General features: G+C 44.2%; 2 protein-coding genes and 1 pseudogene across 23 annotated transcripts in view; 2 read left to right on the top strand and 1 right to left on the bottom strand.

Moving 5' to 3' along the window:
• The window catches only part of Med20 (mediator complex subunit 20), a 113,497-nt gene extending 97,671 nt beyond the window's left edge, over window positions 1-15,826 (top strand). For 2 of the 4 annotated variants that reach the window (XM_048805307.1, XM_048805309.1), the window contains exons 2-4: window positions 3,284-3,438; window positions 11,562-11,815; window positions 14,114-15,826. In XM_048805307.1, the coding sequence (XP_048661264.1) occupies window positions 3,294-3,438; window positions 11,562-11,815; window positions 14,114-14,329 (615 nt within the window). In that variant the 5' untranslated portion in view covers window positions 3,284-3,293 and the 3' untranslated portion in view covers window positions 14,330-15,826. Of the gene's footprint in view, window positions 1-87; window positions 313-3,283; window positions 3,439-3,847; window positions 3,995-11,561; window positions 11,816-14,113 lie in introns of those variants that run through there. The other 2 variants (XM_015487724.2, XM_048805310.1) reach the window with 2 other exon arrangements.
• Window positions 3,897-6,377, bottom strand: LOC107143905 (annotated as a pseudogene).
• The window catches only part of Usp49 (ubiquitin specific peptidase 49), an 89,580-nt gene continuing 81,495 nt past the window's right edge, over window positions 14,486-22,570 (top strand). For 13 of the 19 annotated variants that reach the window (XM_048805296.1, XM_015487722.2, XM_048805293.1 and 10 more), the window contains exon 1: window positions 16,081-16,589. The gene's annotated coding sequence lies outside the window, so the exon portion shown is untranslated. Of the gene's footprint in view, window positions 14,618-16,080; window positions 16,590-22,522; window positions 22,561-22,570 lie in introns of those variants that run through there. The other 6 variants (XM_048805298.1, XM_048805290.1, XM_048805289.1 and 3 more) reach the window with 4 other exon arrangements.

Below are 22,570 nucleotides of genomic sequence, written 5' to 3'. Positions count from 1 at the left end.
GCCTAAGCCACACTTTCCAAGCTTCAGGGATCTAAGGCCTGGAAGTCCTGCCAAAGGGGAATTTCCGGTGCTGCAAGCGTGGGGGCGGGAGCCGGGCGAATGACATCACTGGAAACGTCATCGAGGGAGTGCTCAGACACATCCCCTTGCCTGTGGACGCGTCGCCTCGGCGCCGGGTTTTTACGTATTTCCGGAGCCCCTTCCGCGACCGCAGCTTGCGTTGGTCCTCCAGTTCTTGTGGACGGCAGCAGAGCTCTCCGCTAGACTGTTTGATCGTGGCACCTCCAGGCCCGCCGCCATGGGAGTGACTTGGTAGGACTACCAGGGCTTTTGTGGGGCGAGGCTAGGGGTCCTGAAGGGCCCTCAGAGCCTGGAGTAACCGGGGAGAAGGATCTGGACCAAGGTCCGCCGACTCCCGGGAGCTGCGCAAGCTGCCCTCGAGTGGTGTGAATAAAGAGGACACTGAAAGGGCCGTGGGTTCTCCGGCCTTGTTTCCTCAGTGATGCTGCCCTTCATCCTGGCAGGTGGCAGGGCAGAGGTTATGTACCTTCTCTCCTTTTTTTTGGTACCTGTTTCTACACATTGGGCCTTAGTACTGTCAGGAGTGGGCTTTCAGGGTTGGAAATAAGATTTCCGGACTAGGACTCAACTGCAGACAACGCTTGGAGGGGACAGCATTTTTTATTTTTTGCACCTCCGTAGAATCAGCAAATACAGTTAGATCAGCCGATTTTGACTTGGCCATTTTAAGATCTTGGGTCTAGAGAGAAAAAAGAAGCCATTGGCAATTAGGAAATCGGGATTCCAGGCACTTCACCTATTCAGGACCTGTTTCCTACAGTATTAATTACATGGTTGATCTAGATTCGTTGAACTCTTTGTCTCTAACATGTTATCTCAGTTGGAAAAGCCAGGTGGCAGGAAAGGTATGGGTTCAATGCTCTTACGGGCGTTAGTCCCAAGTGCAAGGTCTCAGAGGACTTCTCCTTCTCCCCCACCCCCGCTTTTTTTTTTTTTTTAAATCTTGTTAGGCTGAATATCTTTCCAGTTAGCCCTGGAAGCCAGGATATCTGAAGTCAGGGCTTTAGACTTTTTCTTTGAAAGTGTGCCTGTGGGAAATGCTTTTCTTTATGGTGGCCCAGGCTCTAATAGATTTCTCGGTGATTGCCACAGATTTTTTTTTTTTTCTCCTCACAGTTGACATCACAATCCTCCTCCCTGTCCTCTCGTGTAAGGAAGTGTGTGAGGGGTGGAAATGGGAAGGCCACAGTGCAGAGGCTTGGAACCTCAGGGAAAGGGCTCTCTTTCTGTTGGCTCTACCCTTCAAACTTTTTGGAGTCCCAGAATTTCTGTTCCTTGCTTCATCAATTTAAGGATCCTCTTATATTTCAAAATAAGTCAGGTCATCAGCATTGCTTCTCAGTACTATTTCTGACACAGTAGTGGCAATTTTTAGTAACAGTTGGACTCTACCTTAATAGATTCATTGAGTTGATAATAAGGTAATGTAGTCTCCCAGAATTCAATCATGTGTGACTTTATAATTGTTATATAGCTAAGAACTACTTGTGCTATCATTTATTTATGTATGTTTTTATGGGCATTGAAGTCTACCACTGAGCTATATATCCCCAACCGTTTTAAACATTTGAGGCAAGGGGGCTGGGGTTGTGGAAAAGTGGTAGAGTGCTTGCCTAGCATGTGCAAGGCACTGGGTTTGATCCTAAGCACCACATAAAAATAAATAAATAAAATAAAGGTATTGTGTCAAAATACAACATATATGTTTGTGTCTATATATATATAGAGAGAGAGAGAGAGCACAAACATACACACACACATATATATATATATATATATATATATATATACACACACACACACGTACATACATACATACACACAAACACATATATTTAAAAATATTTGAGGGAGGGTCTTGCTAAATTTCCCAGGTTGGCCTCAAACTGTAATCCTCCAGCTTTGGCCTCCTGCTGGGATTATAGGTATGCATCAGCACATCCAGCTTTGTACTATTATTTACTAATATTAAAAGAAATTGGACCCTTTTCCTTAAAAATATTTTAGCAGGCAACCACATCCCTAGACAGGCAGTCTAGTCTAGTGACTGAGAACATGGACATGGAGCCAGGTTGCATGGCTTTTGAAACAGGGTCTTGCTAAATTACTGAGGCTGGCCTCAAACTTGGGATTCTCCTGTCAGGCATGCACCACAGTGCCTGGCTAGATTTCCTGGCTTTGAATCTTGGCTACATCTGCATTTACTGAGTGACTTTATACAAGTTATTAATTTCTTTGTACTTTAGTTTCCTCATTTATAATAAATTGATAAATGACAGCAACTTTCTCAGGTGCAGTGGTACACACCTGGTAATCCCAACAACTGAAGATACTGAAGCAGGAGGATCACAAGTCTGAGTCTAGCCTTGGCAATTTAGCAAGATTATGTCTCAAAATAGAAAAACATTGAGAAAGGATTGGGGATATTGCTTAGTGGTAAAGTCCTCAGTAACCCCCCCCCCCCGGAAAAAAAAAAAAGGCAAAACCTTTCATAGGGCTGTTGGGAGGATTCAAAGAGTTAAGTCATTGAAAGCCCCTTTGGACACTGCTTGGGACATAGTTGGTGCTGGGCAGATGTTACCTATCACTGAAAGCCATACCACAGGAGGAAATTTGGAAGTAACATTTTTTGGTCATTGTTTTGATTAAATTCTGTAAATACCATTGCCTCTCACTCCCCAAAATTATAAACCCAAGGCATGCTTTCTTTTTGTTCCCAGGACTGTCAGAGGGAACTTTCCATGATCCCAGCAGTGTTCTTTATCAGCACACTGTCTGCCAGCTGCTTGTGACTTGTGGCTACAGGACTAGGCAGCTCCAATTCAGAGTTGGTAGAAGTATGCTCACCTAAAACTTCAATTTCTCTTTCGTATAGTTAGAATTGAAAGAGTTGTAAGGAATTTCCTTTCTCTTTGTGTGAGTTAGTGTTGTTGAATGCTCAGTTTGTGTGTCATTTAGAATCTTCACATAAACATGGGCACACAAGCCATGCTTGGGAAATGCTGGTGTGAGTCCTGAGACCTGTGCTCTATTCTCAGATGAGTTATGAGGGACTCTGGGCCTCTGTTTCCTCATCTCTAAGGTGTGGTTAACATAGGTGTTCTCTAAGGTAACTCTTATTCCTGCTCAGCTGTCCTTTGGTGGGAGAATGGCTCAGCCAGTGCATTTCTGGATGCTGATGACTTGTTACTCTTCTTTCCAGTGTGTCCCAGATGCCTGTGGCTGAGGGCAAGAGTGTGCAGCAGACAGTGGAGCTCCTCACCCGAAAATTGGAGACACTTGGGGCAGAGAAGCAAGGAACATTTTGTGTGGACTGTGAGACTTACCACACTGCCGCCTCTACCCTTGGCAGCCAAGGTTAGTGAGATGGAAGTGCCTGGTGGGTGGAAACTGGCTTCTTCTTTTATTCAGTCGTGGGGTTTGTAATCGGGGCTTCCAGCATGCTAGGCAAGTGTTCTACACTGAACTATATCCCTAACCCTTTTTAAAATTTAATTTTATTGGGGCCGGGGCTATCACTCAGTGGCAGAGCATTTGTTTAGCATGTGTGAGGCACTTTGTTTGATCCTTAGCACCACATAAAAATAAACAAATAAAATATAGGCATTCTGTCCATCTATGACTACAAAATTTTTTAAAAATTTAATATTATTTATTTATTTTATGGTACTGAGGATTGAACTCAGGCACATTCTACCACTGAGTTAATATTCCTAGCCCTTTTTTTAAAAACATTTTTTTAAGTATTTTATTTTATTTTTTTTAGGTGTAAATGGACACAATACCTTTCCTTTATTGATTGATTGATTGATTGATTGGCTTTTGACCAAGGCATTTATATTTCCCAAAGTACACCCCCAGTTTACAGAGTCCCACATTTAAATTAGAAATCCTCGCATCTTCCATTCCCAAGGTAAGGAGAAATGGTATCAGGAGGACCAGAACATGTGAAGCTCTACTCTACTGCAGGCCAGGGGCTGGCCAGAGACAAGCCAGGAGGTGTCTGCACTGGCTTCAGAATAGCATCATGATGAGGAAGCAGTCCCTTCTTTCCCTGGGCTCCAGTCAGTGAGAAGAGGTCCCCCACTTTGCCTGTGAGGCTGCTACCCAAGGTCCAGAGGCCTCAGCCTCCTGCCTGCAGTTTGCACCTGGGAAGACCCTGCCAAACCACCAGCTTCTCCAGTGTGGCAAGGGGGGCGTCTCTCTCTCTCTCCAGGGTTCTGCCCCCATCCCAGGCTCTGGATGAGGGACACAGATGGGATGGGGGTGAGGTATCTCAGAAGCTGTGGGCACAGAGGGCACAGCAGGGAGCAGGGCAGGAGTAGCAGGCCACAGCACAGTGAGTGTCTGTTTCCCAGCAGGAGGAAGACATCCTGCAGGAGGGACTCAGCCTCCCACGCAGGGCCCTCAGCATCCAACACAGTGCTGACCCCTGTGGTTGCTCAACGAACATTAATTTACAGGGTAAATAAAAGGAACAAAACCTCCAAAGGCGGGAAAAGCAGAGGAATAAAAGCTGACCCCCAGGGAGCCCTCTACAGACCCCCAGAGAACCAGTGTGACCAATGCCAGCTTCCTACGGGGTGGCTGGCAGAGGAGAGGGCACAGCCCAGGGTGGCACAGGGAAGACCAGGTGGGTGGGGGAATGACACATGGTCCAGCACGTGCTGCTGCAGGCCTCTGCACACCTGTGTGTGTGGCCGGGAGCATGCCCAGTCTCAGTGGGGGCAGGAAAAGGCCAAGGCCAGGGTCAGAGCAAAAGGAGGCAGGAAAGAGTTTCAAGACTCAAGGAGATATGATTACACACAGGATGGGAAAAGGGCTAAGAAATGGTAACTAGTGTATCAGAGCCATGGGGAAACAAGACGGGTGACTGTGTAGTGTATCTTTGGAGAAATAAGGCATGAGGTTAGTCTGAATATTGTGTCCTTTGGAGAAAAATGGCAGCTGGATAGCCCATATGGCTTTGGAGGGATAAGGACGTGGGGTGGTCTGCGTATTGTGTCCATTAGAAAAAGCAGCAGGAAGATTTGGTGTTGTGTTGCTTGAGTTCTAAGGCAGCATGATGACTTGGGAATCGTGTCCATGAGAGAAATAAGGCTGCAGGGTAGTCTGTGTACCGCATTCTTTGGAGAACAGGCAAACCTGTCAGAGCAGGACTCATCTGTTGGGGGAAGGCTCACATGGAGGCCCCAGTGCAGCTAGAGGGTGGGAGCCCCCAGGCAGGGGCAGCAGCTCCTGGTCAGGCTATTTCTTGTCCATCATCTTCTTTGCTCTCAGAGTGTTTCAGAGGTCGTTGGGCTGTCTTGGATCCTTCCCCATCCCCATCCTGGTCCTCAGCTCCTACATTTTCCTCTTTACAGCTCTGTTTGATCTTTCTCCAGCACACGAAGGCCAGGGCCACCAGCAGTGCAATGAGACAGAGAGCCCCACAGTCACCCACAGGGCCTCAGGGGGGAATGTCATGGGCTGTCCTGTGATGGTGACAGAGCCATGTGCGTCCTGCTGCAGCACGGGGTTGCGCACCAAGCAGCTGTAGGTGCCATCAGCGCCCAGCACCACCCTCAGCACGCTGCGCACGTCGAACAAGCCTTGCTCGTTGGCCATCTGCCACGTGGTCACGTTGCCAGTCAAGGGTGTACCCTGCCCATCCTGCTGGAACACCTCGGCCTCAGGGTAGCCCTGGTGACTGTCCCCAGGTCCTTGCTGGGCTCCAGGGTCACGCTGGGTTTTGAATAGGGGGCTGCCACTAGCAGGCTGACAGCAGCGCTGCCGAAGTCCCGAATGCTCACGAAGCAGGTGAAGCTGCTTTCATTAGCCACACGCACGCCTTGCAGCCTCAGGAACCCGTTGCTCTGTGCCAGCAGGTCTGGGAAGAGCATGGTGCGGTTGGCATAGGCACTGCCCTGGTCCCAGCCCTCAGCAAAGCTGTGCACCAGCTGATTGGTGTCCGTCAGCTGCCAGATGAGGTTGAGCTGTACTAGGCTGAAGCCAGGCTCAGGTGAGAAGGAGCAGTGCAGGGTGGCATCAGTGCCCACCAGGGCCACCACTGGGTCTTCAGGGACCTGGACCTCCACAGCTCCTGTGAGGCAGAAGCACAGTACCCCCAGGGCTGTGCCCACATGTACACCCATGCCAGGGCTGACCGGTCTGTGCAGCATCTTCCCGTGAGGCGGTCGACAGCTGGGCTTTCCGTGGAGGAAGACTGCCCTGCCCCTGCTGCGCTTCGCCGACTCCCGGGACTGGGGGATGCGGTGGAGCGCAGCCGAGTTGCCGCAGCCGCTGTGAGGCCCGGCCCTAATCTCCTTTATTTTTATGTGGTGCTGAGGATTAAACCAGCACCTCACATGTGCTAGGCTAGTGCTCCACTGCTGAGCTCAATCCCAGCCCCTCCAGCCCTTTATATTTCTTATTTAGAGACAGGGTCTCACCAAGTTGCCAAGTCTGGCCCAGAATTTGCTATCTCCTGCTTCAACTCTCCCTGAATTTCTATAATTACCAGCATGCCTCACCATGTTGGGCTCTAAGGGTGATATTCTTTTTTATATATATATATATATATATATATATATATTTTTTTTTTTCATTTCTAGATGGACACAATGCCTTTATTTTATTTATTTTTATGGGGTGCCGAGGATTGAACCCATTGCCTCACACATGCTAGGCAAATGCTCTACCACTGAGCCACAATCTCAGGCCCCCAGGGTGGTATTCTTGAACATGTGGGAGAATGTTTCTGAATTCATTAATTCTTTGTTTGTTTTTTTGTGGTGCTGGGGATTGATCTCAGGGCCTTGTGCATGCAAGGCAAGCACTCTACCAACTGAGCTATATTCCCAGCCCTAAATTCATAAATTCTTGATCCTTTATCTCTTAGACTGGGACTGTTTTAATTTTTCTGTAGACTGAACTTTTTTAAAGCTTTGTGAGGTAAAATTAACATACACACAATTGAACACATTTAATGTGTGTATCTTAATGAATTTGGACACATACATATACCTGCACCAGAACCAACATATTAAATATATCTATCACTTCCAAAAATTTCCATGTGACTTTTTTTTGTGTGTGTGTGTGTGTGTGTGTTATCTGCACTCTTAATATAGTGCTTCTCAGAGGATTGGTTGTTAAGGAACCACATCAAGTAACAAATAATTTTCTTATACATTTCTTGTTAAATAAAGGTACACATTTTTGGCCTGCTTATTAGTTGACTGGTATTTTGGACCTCATAATCTACATTTTTTTTTTCATAGAAATTTATTCGTTGCTCAAAACATTACATTGATCTTGTTTTTTTTTTTTTTCATCAGAAATTTGTTAGTTGCTCAAAACATTACATTGATCTTGCATAACCTACATTTTAACAAGCTTCTCATTTGGGAGATTGGATGGATCTTGGATCATCTGATCCTTATGCAATCAGAAGTCTGAGAGACTTTGTTTTAGACTCAGAAGTCTTTGTATATTGTTTATTTAGAGCTTTAGAGTTTGTATAGCCTTCTATATAATCAGTGACCTTGACTACCTCTATACCATAACCTTGACCAGTGAATCAGTTCTTGTATTTTTAGTGTATAAGGTGGTGAGATGGGGTGTGGATGGTGTGGTGATGGTAGGGAAGGAACATGATCTTTGAATATGAGTTAACCTTGGCTCTATAATAACTTGACCCCGGACAGTTTCATCATACAGAGGTTATGATCATTGAGCCACAAGTCACAATTCTTAAGTCTTGGCTCTTTCACAAACTAACAGTTCAACTCTAGGTAAGTTCCACAATCTATGTGGAACTTTTTGTAGGACCCTTCTACTTACCTTTGGTCAGTGAAAGGCACTGGGGAAGACCAGAGGATGGGAGAAAGGGAAAATACAACATTCTCTATGCTTTGGGCAGTGTCTTTAACTTTGGTGGCATCTCCTCCTTGATTCTGGCTCCTGCTAGGCAGATCTCATCCCTGGCTCTGATAAAAGCACATTTCTTTCTCCTTCTAGCCCTAGGGGAAGTAGGGGGTCCTACTTCATCTGTGGGTTGCTTCATCTTCCTGTTTGGTTTTTCCAGTCTTCCATCTCCTTATTTGTTCCCTGTATAAGCTCCCTGTACTGATACTGTCTGGCATGGACTGTGTTTTTAGATTTTCCTAAATCCAGTTCTTTCATGTAGAAAATGAACATAAGTAGTATTTATCTCCTGGTGTTGTGCTAATTAATTACATAAGTTATTACATGTTAGAACTGAGGTTCTCATGTAATATTTAATAAATGGTAGCTGAGAACTGTACTTACTGAGTTGCATCTTTGATAAAATTACAGTGCTACCATTTGTTTTGCTTTCACCAGAAAGAACCAAAGAATCCAGGGATAATGACAATGAATGCATTTGGAAAAGAAAACATTTGTATATGGATAGAAGATGGCATGTTACCTCTAGGGAAACTACCCTCTAGGGAAACTATCTCTTGATCAGACCCTTGCTTTTAATGTACAATGTAGTTGGGGAGACAGAACACAGTGGTGGCAAGCAGTGGGGATAGAATGAAGAGCAATAAACTTGGAGTTCCAGTTCTGTTGCTTTTTGCCTCTGTACCTTGAGATCTGTGATTGTCAGATTGGCCAGCATTGGCCTCATCTGGGGAGTTTGTTAACTTGCAGATTGGTGGTTCTCATCCCAGGATTTCTGATTAGAAGGCAAGGGTGACAAGAATCTGCATTTCTAACAAGTTCCTAGGTAATTCTGCTGCTATTGCCGCTGCTGATCTGACACCTTAATTGCATTTTCTTTATCCATAAAAGGGGGAATGGATCATGCTGGTTCAGCTTGCTTCACATGGTTGTGCAGATATAAAAAGACTTTGTTGTGATTAAAAAAAAAAATAGTGTTGTCTGTAATAACCACATGTTTCTTCCTCATTTAAAAAAGTCATGAATCCAGCTAGGCCTGGTGACATATGCCTATATCCCCAGTGACTTTGGAGTCTAAGCAGGAGAATCACAAGTTTAGGCCAGCCTTGGCAACTTAGAGAGGCTATAAGCATCTTAGAGAAACTGATAAAAAATAAAAAGGACTGAGGTGTGGCTCATGGTAAAGGGCCCCTGCATTCAATCCCAGTACCTAAATAAATAAGTAAAGTCATGAACTGGGCTCAGTGGTGCATACCTGTAGCTCCAGCTATTTGAGAAGTCAAGGTGTGAGGATCATTTGAACCTAAGAGTTCAGGTGCATCCCAGGCAATATAGTGAGTCCCTGTCTCAAAAAATTTATCCAAGTTTTATAAATTTATAAAATTTATACATACATACATACATACCACGGATGGAACCCAGAGGCACTTAACCACTCAGCCACATCCCCAGCCCTTTTTATTTGGAGATAGGGTCTTGCTAAATTGCTTAGGGCCTCGCTAGGTTGCTGAGGCTGGCTTTGAATTTGTGATCCTCCTGCCTCAGCCTTCTTGAGCTGCTGGGATTATAGGTGTGCACCGCTGCTCCCAGCCACCTTAGATGCTTTTAAAATATTTCTAAGACAGTAACAACACGTGTAGACTTAGTATGAATTGAATGTGTAATTAACAGTGAGTTCATGAGAATAAGAAGAGCAGCTTTGGGTGGCTTTTTTATAGAGGATATGTTTTTGCTGTGCTGGGGATGGAATCCAAGGGCCTTCTGCAGGGGTGGCCAGCACTCTGCCACTGAGTTACATCTCCAGCTGCCTAGTTACGATGTTTTGAATGGTTTTAAAACTGTGTGAATTGGCAGCTAGTGGGCAGGAGGAATATGGGGTGGAGGTTCTCTGCAGAGCCTGCTGTGCTCAGGAGGTGGCAGTAGAGTGGAGGCCTATGTAGTACAGGGAAGTCACACTGGCCCCTGTTCTCCTTGGCCTGCCTGCCATCTTCTCCCTTTCCATTGCTGCACTCTAATCCTTGTCTAGCATGTCCTCTTCATGCTCTTTGGGGCAGAATCTCATGCTTTTTTCATTTAAGACACTTCAAATCCTTCTTCAAAGTGTGTGTGTGTGTGTGTGTGTGTGTGTGTGTGTGTGTTGGGGGGCTCTTTCCCACTTTTTTTTTTTTATTGGTTGTTCAAAACATTACAAAGCTCTTGACGTATCATATTTCATACATTAGATTCAAGTGGGTTAATGAACTCCCATTTTTACCTCAAATACAGATTGCAGAATAACATCGGCCCCACTTTGATCTCTTCCTAAAGTTATTCCTCTCTTCCAAAAGCCAGATTATCACTTTTGTTTTGTTGTCTTTGATCTTCTTTTTAAAATTTTCTACCTGTCTTCCTTGTGAGATTGTCAGCTTCTTGAAAGTCAGGGGCTAAGCCCTCTACTCAGTGTGTCCATTAACTCTTATGGTGTATTAAAGAGGAATCCACGTGTTCGCTTCGGCAGCACATATACTAATATTAAAGAGGAATCTTGCCTTCCCCTTTTTGCCTTCCTCCATTTTCTACTTAACCAAATAAATGTAGTTTTCCCTCCTTGCAGCAAACCTAAGAAATTCATTTAAAAAGAAAACTTGCCGGTTGTGGTGGCTCACGCTTGTAATACAAGCGGCTAAGGAGGCTGAGGCGGAAGGATCACGAGTTCAAAGCCAGCCTCAGCAAAACCGAGGCACTAAGCAACTCAGTGAGATCCTGTTTCTAAAATAAAATACAAAATAGGGCTAGGAATATGGCTCAGTGGTTGAGTGTCCCTGAGTTCAATCCCCAGGACAAAAAAAAAAAAAAAAGACGGAAAACTCATTTCTCAGAGACTAGAAGGGATGAGCTAGGGTTTTAAACTAGATCTTCTTGAGCCCAGACCCTGAATTCTCTATGCTATAATGGGATGCTTGCTTCCTAAGTTAGCTAGACTTCTTAAAATTCTCTAAGGGCTCACCCTTGCCTTCAGGATGAAGTCCCAGGTTCTTGAGGCATGGCAGGCAAGACTGATCACAGCTTGTCTCTGGGCTATCTTTCCAGCCTTGTACTCACTTCTTTTTCCTGCTTCTTTGGACCTATATTCTTGATGTCAAAGGGGGAAAAAGTCAAGGTAGTTAAGGGACAGAAGAAATGAGTAGTTGCTTCATTTGACATGCCTGAATGTTGTTATTTATTTTGCTTATTATATAGTATAATCATAATATACAAAAGATTGTGTGAAGTTTCTGCTGAATCAGTCTCATCAAAATTAAGCATCCATCTGTGAGCTCACCATGCACCTTAACATTTAAACTATTAACACTCTCAGAGCTCCCTTTGTGTCCCTCACTCTCTTCTGTAGAAAGGGGTAGGCTGTAGCTGATGGTGCCTGGCCTTTTGTTCCTCTGCTTCCCTCTATGGAAAAATCTGTCAGGGAACTCCCTTCCCCTCTCAGACTGCCAGAGTAGCGCCAGATTGCTGTCTGGCCTTTTCCCATGTACCTGACCATGCTGGGGTGTGCCAGTGCAAGTCCTGATGATGAGTAGGATGTCTGTCCCTTACAGGTCAGGCCGGGAAGCTGATGTATGTGATGCACAACTCCGAGTATCCACTGAGCTGTTTTGCCCTCTTTGAGAATGGCCCTTGCCTTATTGCTGACACCAACTTTGATGTGCTCATGGTGAAGCTCAAGGGTTTTTTCCAGAGTGCCAAGGCCAGCAAGATTGAGACCCGGGGCACCCGTTACCAGTACTGTGACTTCCTGGTGAAGGTGGGCACAGTCACAATGGGGCCCAGTGCCCGGGGCATCTCTGTGGAGGTAAGACCTTGGGGAACTAGAAGCAGGAGGTACTGGGGGTGCTGCTTAGCAAAAGGCTCTCAAAGTTCCCCAGCCTTGCTCAATTCGAACAGGCTCCAGTGCGTGCTGCAGTCCTGGGGATTGAACCAGTGGTGCTCTACTATTGAGTTTTCTTAATTTTTTGAGACAAGGTCTCATTAAATTGTCTAGGCTGGCCTTGGACTTGGTATCGTCCTGCTTCTACTTCCTTTGTCACTGGGATCATAGGCACGGGATACCACACCTGGCCTCTTATCCTTTCTTCAATCATTCATTTAATTGCTAGCCCAGAGAGGAAGTGAAAAGCAGCTTTACAGCAAATAGTAAGCTTAGACAGGCTGACTTTTTTAAAATTCAGGAGTAGGATTTGTTCAATGTGAAGAATTGAAACAGAACTCTTGCAGGGGCAAGAGGGGACCTGATAGCAGGTTGCCATGGACAGGCTGACTTTCTAGAGAAGGAAAGGAATGGTTGAGGGAGGCAGGTAAGCTTTTTTTTAAAACCTTTTTTAAAAAATATTTTTTTAGTTGTAGTTGGACACAATACATTTGTTTTATTTATTTTTCTGTGGTGCTGAGGATTGAACCCAGCGCCTCGCATGTGCTAGGTGAGCGCTCTACTGCTGAGCCACAGCCTTGCCCCGGCAATCGAGTTTTGATGTGGAGAGAGCAACACCTCTCCCATGAAGGACTGGGACAGACCAGTGTAACATTCAGAACAACTTTTGGGATGTGGGCCTCAATCACATGCGTACACACACCTCTCCTTAGTATGCTTTGAGAAAAGACTCCAAAGTCACGAAGTAAAAATGTACCTTTCCTTTTGGCATACTGTTTTTTTTTTTTTTTTTAATATATATTTATTCTTAAGTTTTGGGTGGACACAATATCTTTCTTTTACATTTATGTGGTGCTGATGATCGAACCCTGTGCCTCGTGTATGCTAGGCAAGCACTCTACCACTGAGTCACAATTCTAACCCCCTGTCTGTTTTGTATCATGGTAGAAAAAGGTACATTTGTGAGATGACTTCTAATTCTTTTTTTTTTTTTTTAAGTTATACATGGATACAATTGATCTTTATTTTGTTTATTTATTTACTTTTTATGTGGTGCTGAAGATCAAACTCGGTGTGTCACATGTGCGAGGCAAGCGCTCTGCCACTGAGCCACAACCCTAGCCCCATGATTTCATTTTTGAGCCAAAATATTAGAAATGGCAGAGAGAAAGTGTGGCGGTAGCTGGCTCTGGGAACAGTGAAAGTCCACAACTTACCGTGTGCCCAGTGCTGTATGAGATTTAAAAAAAAACAAGCTTACTGGGCCTGTCTTTCAAAACTGTATCATTTTAAGAGAGCAAGGCTAAATATACAAGCTGTTTTTGAAAATAGACTAAGAAATGCCATCTAAAAGGCACCATGTACTTTGGGAACTCAAGCTAGTGAGAGCCCTGCCTACTGTGGTCATGATGCTGCCTGGAGGAGCAGCTTGTAAGTAGGGACTGAATATGTCCCCAGGGTCAGGTGAGTCTAGGCATCATCCCAGGTGCAGAAAAAGCCCCTGGAGTGGTAGTTTCTGCTTGGGAACTTCTAGGGCCAAGATTTCTCCACCCTGCTCAGTTTGTGACAGACTTTGACTTGCTGAGACGCATGAGACTGGTTATCCTCCACATTTCCAGCTTCACAGCACATGTACATCCACCTGTTTCCTTACTTCTTTCTCCTTACAGTTGCCAGTGATTTTCCCCTCCCATCTCTCCAGTGAACATTAGGAGAGAGAATGAGAAAACCTGAGGTGTTTATTAGCCTTTGGCCCCTCTACGTTGGCTGGGAAAGTCTTTCTCAGTAGAGCTGGGCCTGGGTTACCTTGGGAGCCATGTTTGCTATTGAGGAGACTCATGTGTTGACTGCCTTCTACTTACCTCTCATCTACTTCCTGTCCCCCACATTTTTTTTCTATGTTGTCTCAGAATTTTCCTGAGATTTCCTTGAATCGTCACTTAACATAGCAGGGACTTCACAAACCTGAGATAATTAAAAGATTCCCTGCTTGTGGGCAGGGCTGTGGGTTCTCACAACTCCAGAATGAGAACGTGAGAAATTCCTAATGGGAATGCTGCTGAGTGCGTAGAAGCCCTTGTTTGGGGTGAGTGGACAGTACTGTGCTAGAAGTTGTGCCCTTGGCTTAGGGTTGGTGAAGATGGTAGGAGGGAACAGGAGGCATGAGGGAAGCAGACCTTGTCCTTGCCCCCACTCATCCTCACTCTGCTCTTTTCATTCCAGGTGGAATATGGCCCCTGTGTGGTGGCTAGTGACTGCTGGAACCTGCTCCTCGAGTTCCTCCAGAGCTTTCTAGGCAGCCACACACCAGGGGCTCCTGCAGTGTTTGGAAACAGACATGATGTGGTCTATGGCCCTGCAGATACCATGGTCCAGTACATGGAACTCTTCAACAAGATCCGCAAGCAGCAGCAGGTGCCGGTGGCAGGAATTCGTTAGTGACTGGCTATTGCTGGCTGAGTTGTCACCATGTGTACTGCACAGCAGGAGCAAGGGCTGTATTCTCAGGGATCTGGACCCTAGAAACCCAGGGCAGACATGGAAGCTTCTCTCCCTCTGGTTCCCAGCTGTGGTTTTTGTCTGGGGCTCTGGACTCCCCTCCCTTGACCCCCATATGCAGCCCTCAACAGCTGTCTTACCCAACGCCTTGCTGGATTTGTTCTGTCCTCAAGAATGGTAATTATGAAGAATGGAGAAGTTTGGACCTTTCCTGCTATAGGGGAAAAGGTAGGACAGGGTGTCCTTGCCTAGTGTTGGAGGGAAAAACAATGTGTACCTTCAGCTGTTGAGGATTTGACCTTGGCCCAAGTGGCCATGCTGTGCTTCATGTTGGGCTGTGCTGTCCTGAAACCCCCTCCTCTGCTCTAGTGGAGGGACAGCACAGCTGGTAGGATGGCTCTCATTTTTTGACCTGTTCATGGAAGTGACTTGTGACATGGCTTTCCTAGGGCATTGCCTGGGTTCTTTGAACTCTCCTCTTATATCTTTCCCTTCCGTTGTGGATTACATGATGCAACAGAATTCACTACTGTGCAGAACCAGAAGGATGGGTTCTTACGAGATAAACCTATTTTTCTATTATAGAATAGTTTCAGAGATAATCAGGTGGTTGGGCAGATCTAACTCTACAAAGTCACCAGGAACTCTTGTTTCCTTATGTCTTATTTTTCAGCCACCCCCAGAATATTATCCTTAAGCAAACTCACTGGCCCCATGTCCACTGGAAGGATGGGGAAGGATGAAGAGAAAAGCAGTTTCTTTTTTAAAGGTTATGGTCTGGAATTGTTCAGATTACTGTGGCTACACTTTGCTAAAAGGGCTGCTAGGATATAGAGCCTTTTATCTGGGCAGTCATAGCCCAGTTACAGCTCAGAGGGTTCTGTGACTAAAAGGTGAAGGGGATAGGGATGATGGGACCCGTTTAGTGGTTTCTGCTACGTGAAGCTCAATGAACATGTCAGGAATGCTCTTGGCAGCTATTTCTTGATTATTACGCCCTGTAACAAAGGCATCTGCCTATGAGTTGGATTGGAGTAATGACTGATCCCATAGCCTCTTGGGGTTTATTGGAAGTTAGCTGTGCACCTCTCCAGCACTCAGAGGTTAGTATTGACCATGATATTTGCAGCATGCTTCACGGTTCCCTGAAGTCTTTGTACTTGCCTCATTTCAGCCCCAAGCTGCTCATTTGACTTAAACTGCTTGCCTACCCAACTCCTGCTAGAGAAATATTCAGCCAGGCTGGGCATGCTGACACATGTCTATTATCTCGGCAGCTTGAGAGGCTGAGGCAGGAAGATTGCAAGTTTGAGGCTAGTGAAACTCTGTCTTAAAAAATAAAAAAGGACTGGGATAGTAGCTTATTGATAAAGTACCTCTGGGATTGATTTCTAGTATCATAGGAAAAAAAAAAAAAGCTCAACCAGGCTACTTTGTGATACATAGATCTGGTCTTAGGAAAACTGTTAATATATGCACTATATAGGTTGTCACAAGGATTCTGTCCCTCCCTGAAGGCACTAAAGAAAAACTTTTTCTATGGTACATTTCCACAATAGGAGTCAGGTTACCAGTCCTGTTTCCTTGTAGTTTTGACTGACAGGAAGCTCAGTTCAGCTTTCTAGCTATAGGGTTGTCATTTATTTATATTTTTTCTATCACTTCCTGTTTTTGTTGTTGTCCCCATTGATTTTTTTTTTTTTTTTGCTTTAAAAATTTTAAGGTATGTTTTAGGTATAATTTACATGCAATAAAATGTATAGATTTTATGTTTTTGGCTTTCTGGTTTATATTTGCTTTTGTCTGGATCTATTTGTAATTTTCTGTAGCTGCCTCAACTCTCGTATGAAATGAGACAATGTACAGGAGGATTTTGAATGCAGTGTGTTCCTGAGAATACAGAAGTTGAATGTGAGAAATGTGGACCCTACACATGCTGTATAAGAAGGGGCTTGGTTCCCTGAAGCTAAAAAATAGAATAAAATCCCTTCTTATACTTACACTGCCTTTTAGGCCTAGTCTTGGCTTTTACAGATCTAACATTCTTCTATTGTGTTTTTTCCCCTTGTTGTTGAGCACACACTTGACCAGCTTTAAGTCCTGTGAATACCAGATCAAGCTTTAAGAACTGCCACTGGACACTTGTGTCCATCTTTGTCTTTTGTATCAGTGAAAGGAAATTCACCACTAAAATAAGCAGGTAATGCAATATATTTCTTAAATATCATAACAAATATGACTCCACGAACAAAGTCATCAATATTGAATTTATGAGTTGTAGGAAGGGCCCAGATGTCAATCTATATTTGCAAATCTGGATGGGGCTTTTAGATTAATTTAGAATGTACTTGCCAGTGTTCAATTTTTGAAAGGTTAGGTTGGATGAAAGTTTGAGACTATTTTGATAAATTTTATGGAGGAAAGCGCATAATTATCCCCACTTTATAAATGAAACTTAAACTCAGCTAGTAAAGGGAGATGCCATATTTGGGAGTTCAAATCTGATGTCTTCCTTCTAAACTAGATTATCTTCGCACCCCTCTTTCCTCTGCTTTACTTTAACCATTTCCTGAGTATGAACCCTAAAAGAACTAGGAAACTTACAGTCTTGTCAACATGTCACCTTTGTGAGTGCTTCTGCCAGAGCTGCATGGAAATCTGCCATCTTTGACTGCCAGAGCTGAGCAGGACAGCTTTTCAGCTCAACTTGTTTGTTCTCCCTTACCTTAGTGTGGGGAGGCTGTGGCTCCCTGAGAGGCCATGCAGAGACATGAAGGTGGCGTCAGGATCAAACTTCAGGCTCAGAACTCCTAGCTTCCAGCATGTGCCAAAGTGTGCCATCTGTGCCTCTTGGGATGCTAGGTGATTTTAGGTGGAATGTGGGAAATATTTTATACTAGGACTTATGTCTTATTCTAATGTATATGAAGAGAAAATTATAACTACCACTTTATTTTTTAGGATTTGGGTAATTTTTTTTAAAGGGATTTCTTGTCTGTGGTGGTGCACGCCTGTAATCCCAGATACTTGGGTGGCCAAGGCAGGAAGATCCCAAGTTTGAGGCCAGCTCTTGCAAGTTAGTGAGGCTATCTGAAAATAAATTTTTAAAGTTTTTAAAGAAGTCTGGGGCTATAGCTTAGTGGTACAGCATTTGCTTAGTATGCCTGACATCCTGTGCTCAATTGCCAACACTACAAAAAACAAATGAATAAATAAATGATCTATTAAGTTATAGTACAGATGATACACGCCAGTGGCAAAATCTAGAGTGGCAGAGGCACATGCTGGGAAGGAAGCCTCTTATTTATTCTGACTCTGTCTAGTTTGTTTCCTCCGTCCATTGATGGTTCCTGCTCTGGCTATTGCTTTCTTGTTCTCTCATCCTGCTGATTCTCTACTCCTGTCCCCACACTGCCTCCTGCTGGCTTTCCTCTGATATTTGAGTGCCAAGCAATCACATCTCCCGTCTCCCCATGACCATTTATTGGAGTTTCTTTTCTGCTGACAGAATTACCTAGAGGCTGACCACTCCTCCTTGGCACCAGATCTACCTCGATCCAGATGTCCTGAGGCTTCTGGGGAGGCAGTTAGTGAAGTTTTGTTCTTTAAATCCTGGAGAGCAGGAAAGTAGTTAAAAAGTCCCCTCAAGCATGTGTTTCAGGTGTCAAAAGTTGAGACTCTTAAAATACAAGTACAGTATGTAATAGGCCATGGGGCCGGACATTTCAAGATCAGTCATAGAAGTTGTTGAACCAGGCAGGTGGTCGTTTGGTCTCTCCCTCTAAGCCCATACCTCTAACACCCACCAATGCCTTTTCCTTGCCAAAAGCCCCCTCTCCACATCTGTGGAGGCTGGGTCTGGGGGCTATAGTCCCCAGTCACTGTTGCATGAATGGCTGAGACCTGTTGTATTACAAATTGAGGCCTCTCCTGAGGGTTTGGAATCTTTGGCCTGTGAGCCCTCACTTTTGGGGTTGGGCTCTCCCCCAGGTGAGTTTCTGCCATTGTGTAGAGCACTCCCAAGTCTCTTGTTAAAATGCTCAAATCTTCCTTACACCAAGCCTCCCAGAAGTCAGGCTACCTGGGGTTGGCCTTGTCTAGGGAAATCCTTTCCCTGTGTATTTAATTCTTTTCTCTTTTATTCTGAGACAGAACAAAACATATTTGTTTTTTCCCTCCTAGGTGGTGGAGAATGGATTATGTTTACTGAGGTCATTTATTAGTTCTTGTTGGAATACGAGAGGACTGTGACCCTAAAGCTGGGGTTCTTTTTTGTTTGTGTTGTGGATCAAACCCAGGGCCTTGTGTATGCTAAGCACATTTTTTTTTCCTTCCTTTTTTTTTTTTTTGCTAAGCACATTTTTTAAGACAGGATCTCATTATGTTGCCCAGGCTGGCCTTGATCCCTGAGGCTCAAGCCATCCTCTGGCCTCAGTCTCTAGCCTAGTCCTCAGTCTAAGACTATAGGCTGGTGCTACTATACCTGGCTAAACAGGTTCTTAAGGAAACTGCAGGTTTTCAGCTCTGTGGATGTCAGACATAGAATCATGTGCATCTTCAGTTTTGGGGAATTGTCTTCTCAATGCTGCTGCTGATGTTTGTGTTTGGTTGGGATGTTTAAGGTGGGAGATTATGGGGTCATTGCTGGGTATAATTTGCCCTTAACACAAAGAGTGCTTTTATAATACAGAATGAATGTCCAGAGAAAGTATTTGTTGTAGGTGTATTTTTTGTAATTAGATCAAGCAGTTGTTTAGACCATCTCTGGAATATGGACATTTTTTTTTTTGTTGTTCCGGGGATTGAAACCAGGAGTGCTTTACCACTGAGCTCATCCCCAGTCTCTTTTTATTTTAAGACAGGTCTCACTAAGTTGTTGAGTTTTTCACTAAATTGATGAGGCTGGCCTCAAATTTATGATCCTCCTTCTTCAGCCTCCTGAGTCACTGGCATTACAGGTGTACACCACTGGCTTGGAAATATGTTTTTAATAGTTATTCATAGTGATGAGGTCTTACTTGTTCTATATCCTGCAGGAAAAGAGGCTGGGCTTAAAAAAATGTAGGATAAAAATAACTATATTTTCAGTGCGTAAGCTTAGTTCTGCCTGTCTTTTCAATGCCATGTGTATTATGATTATGTTGTTAACCAGTTGTGTCTTTAAAGAAAGTCTAGCATTCATGATTCTGATTCCTCATTAACTCTGAAGCTCCATTAAAACTTTTTGTCAGGTATTCCAAATAGTGCTTTCAGATTTGAATTAAAGTAGCTTCTTTCTATTATATCTGCCATCTAATTTATGATTCTCAAACTTATCAGTCTCAGGCTTCTTAATGTTCTTAAAAGGTGTTGTTTATGTAGGTTATATCTATTGATGTTTACCTTATTAAAAACATAAAAATTAAAATATTTATCATTTAAAAGTATCAACAAATCCATCTCGTTAATATATTTTTAATGAAACTTTACTATTTGTCCAAACTTTAATGAAGAGTTTATTATTCTATATTTTTGAAAATCTATTGCGAATGTGTGGCATGATAGAAGATAGGTGGATTCTCTTATCTCTTTTGGTTGAAGAATATGAAGAAAATGACCTCACACAAATGTATATTTGAGAAAAGGGAGGTATAAATTAATAATTTTTTCAGAAATTCTTTGATACTACATCTGCTAAAGCGTAGTTGCAATGTAAAATCAAGCTTTTCCTTCTCTATTAATATTCATTGGTTAAATTTACACTTTGAATGGATTTTTTACTTATGTGTGATTTCTTAGCATCATATGTAGGTCATTTGGGGAAAACTGCAGATCTAAATGTTGACGCATTTCTCTAAGCAATATCAAAAATCACAATCATTAACATCACTACCTGTCTTATTAGGAAAGTCTTGGGAAGCTATCAAACTTATGGTGGCAGATTTGAGTTTTAAAAAATCCTAAATTTGGGGCTGGGGTTGTAGCTCAGTGGTAGAGTGCTTGCCTGGTACATGTGAGGCACTGGGCTTGATTCTCAGCACACGTATAAATAAAATAAAGGTATTATGTCCATCTGCAACTAAAACATATATATTAAAAATTCCTAAATTTTGCTTGAAATCTTGAGTTTTATTATTGCAGACACTGTTATTAGTCTTAGCTTTATCTAGAAGAAAATGTCTGTCAAATACCCAGTGAATAACTAAATAGTTAAATGAATAGTTTAATCTGTAAGCCCTTTTTTTAAAAATTTTTTTTCCCTCAGCACTGGAGATTGAACTCAGGGGTGCTCACTCAGAGCCGTCCTTTTTATTTTATTTTTTTAAGACAGGGCCTTGCTAAGTTTCTGAGGCCTGGAACTTGGGATCCTCTAGGCAGCAGGATTTTTACCCATTGTTACTTCTGTGTATTATCAATGCCAGGGTCATCCCAGGGAAAAAGGCATATACTTCTTACTATTATGAAAATAGTTTTGATCTCAGGGACCCACTAAAAGGATCTTCGGGATCCCTTGTGTTTACCAGGCCAGCTTTAGACCCAGTGATCTACTGCATGCTCACAGCCCCGAAGACAAAATGCTATTGTGAGAGTACTCCTTCCATCAGAAGTTTCAAGTGGTCCCAAATTATTTCAAAAAAGTATCTTGTTAGGGAACTAACATACTGAGTGAAAATCTTCTCCAAGAGTTTTCTTGGATCGAGGAAGTCAGAGGAGAAAACACGATGAAGAAGTTATAACGTAGGAATTCCTTAAAGATAAGTGTTAAAAGGCAGTAGACAATAAAAGAAGTGCTACCTTGTGATTCTGAGCTTTTGAATCACATGACAAACACCCACCAAACCAAACCATTTCACATCCTCAACTGTCAAACCTCTTGGTTTCAGATATTGTAGTTTTCCCTTCTTTTTTTTTCTTTTCCTTTTCAGCCTTTTCGCTTCTGTGTCATTTATAGATGTGAAACCTTGAACCACTGTGGCTAATAATATGTACTTGCCTTTCTACTAAGTCTTTGCTGCCTTAGCCCTGTCTTGGGTCTAACACTGTTGGTCTCATTTTGTGTGACACCACTCCATCCCCTCCCCGCCCCGCCCCGGTAAATTATGTCAGGACAATGCGCCCAGGAGACTGCGCAGGAAGGGCGCCTTTTATAGAACTGGCCGCTCTTTTCCCATCGTTTCCATCCCCATTCCTAAATCCATAAAGCCGCAACGCCCCTCCACTCCCGTCACGTTTTTGTACTGGGGATTGAACCCAGGGGCGCCTAAACACCGAGCCACAAACCCAGCTTTTTTAACTTTTTCTTTTTTAAATTTTGAAACAGGGTCTCGCTAAGTTGCTTAGGGCCTTACAGAATTGCTGAGAATGGCCTTGAACTTGCGATCCTCCTGCTTCAGCCTCCCAGCAGGACCACAACCATCTCTATCTGGATCTGCTTAATTTCTACCAGGGTGTTCAGGTTGGCGGCGTCTTCCTTGGGGGTATTTCCGTAAAACAGCTGAATCCCGCCTGGGTCATCAGTGGCAAAAGTCATACACGTGCTCGCTCCTCTGGGAACCAATAGTAACTTTTGCAAAAGCTGCCTCCGGAAACCCCACGGTTCGCAGGCTGCTGCTTCTTTAGGAAGGGCACAGTTAAAAGATAACAAAACAAAAAACGCAAAGACGGGATATGAAGAAAGGCTTTGCCTCTGCAGTGGGGAGAGATGTTAAAGGGCAGCCGAAAAGAGTATGGGGAACTAACTCTACGTAAAATTCCTTTACTGCTCCCCGGGATGCAAGGCTGGGGAGAAGGGGGCGGAGAAGGGCTTGGGAGAATCTCTGGCCCTTTAAGGAGGAGGGACGGACAGTAGACTCTGTACCTTTAAGAGTCTCTTTGTCTGGAAACCTTCTTATTTACCCTCCTGTGCTTCAACCAAACTTCGACCGGCGATTCACAGCGCTCCTCTACGCCGCCGCCCCTTACGCCAGGCTTGAGTCGGCCGCGCGTTTGTGGCTGACCCTAAACTTTACGCCGCCGGCACGAACCTGCAGAGAGGGTGCCGGTGCCGGGGTCGCGGCCCAACGCTGCGCCGTTGGCGCATTGCGGGGCTCAGGGGCGGGACTCCGGCGGGCGGGCCAATGGGCGGACAGTGGGCGGGGCCGAGCTCGGTTGTCTCGCGCCCTGGTGACAGCTCGCGCGTGCTGATGATGGCGGTAAATAGAG

Source organism: Marmota marmota, unplaced genomic scaffold (genome assembly GCF_001458135.2).
Source record: "Marmota marmota marmota unplaced genomic scaffold, marMar, whole genome shotgun sequence".
Classification (NCBI taxonomy): Eukaryota; Metazoa; Chordata; class Mammalia; order Rodentia; family Sciuridae; genus Marmota; species Marmota marmota.
This window is presented reverse-complemented; position numbering and strand designations above follow the sequence as displayed.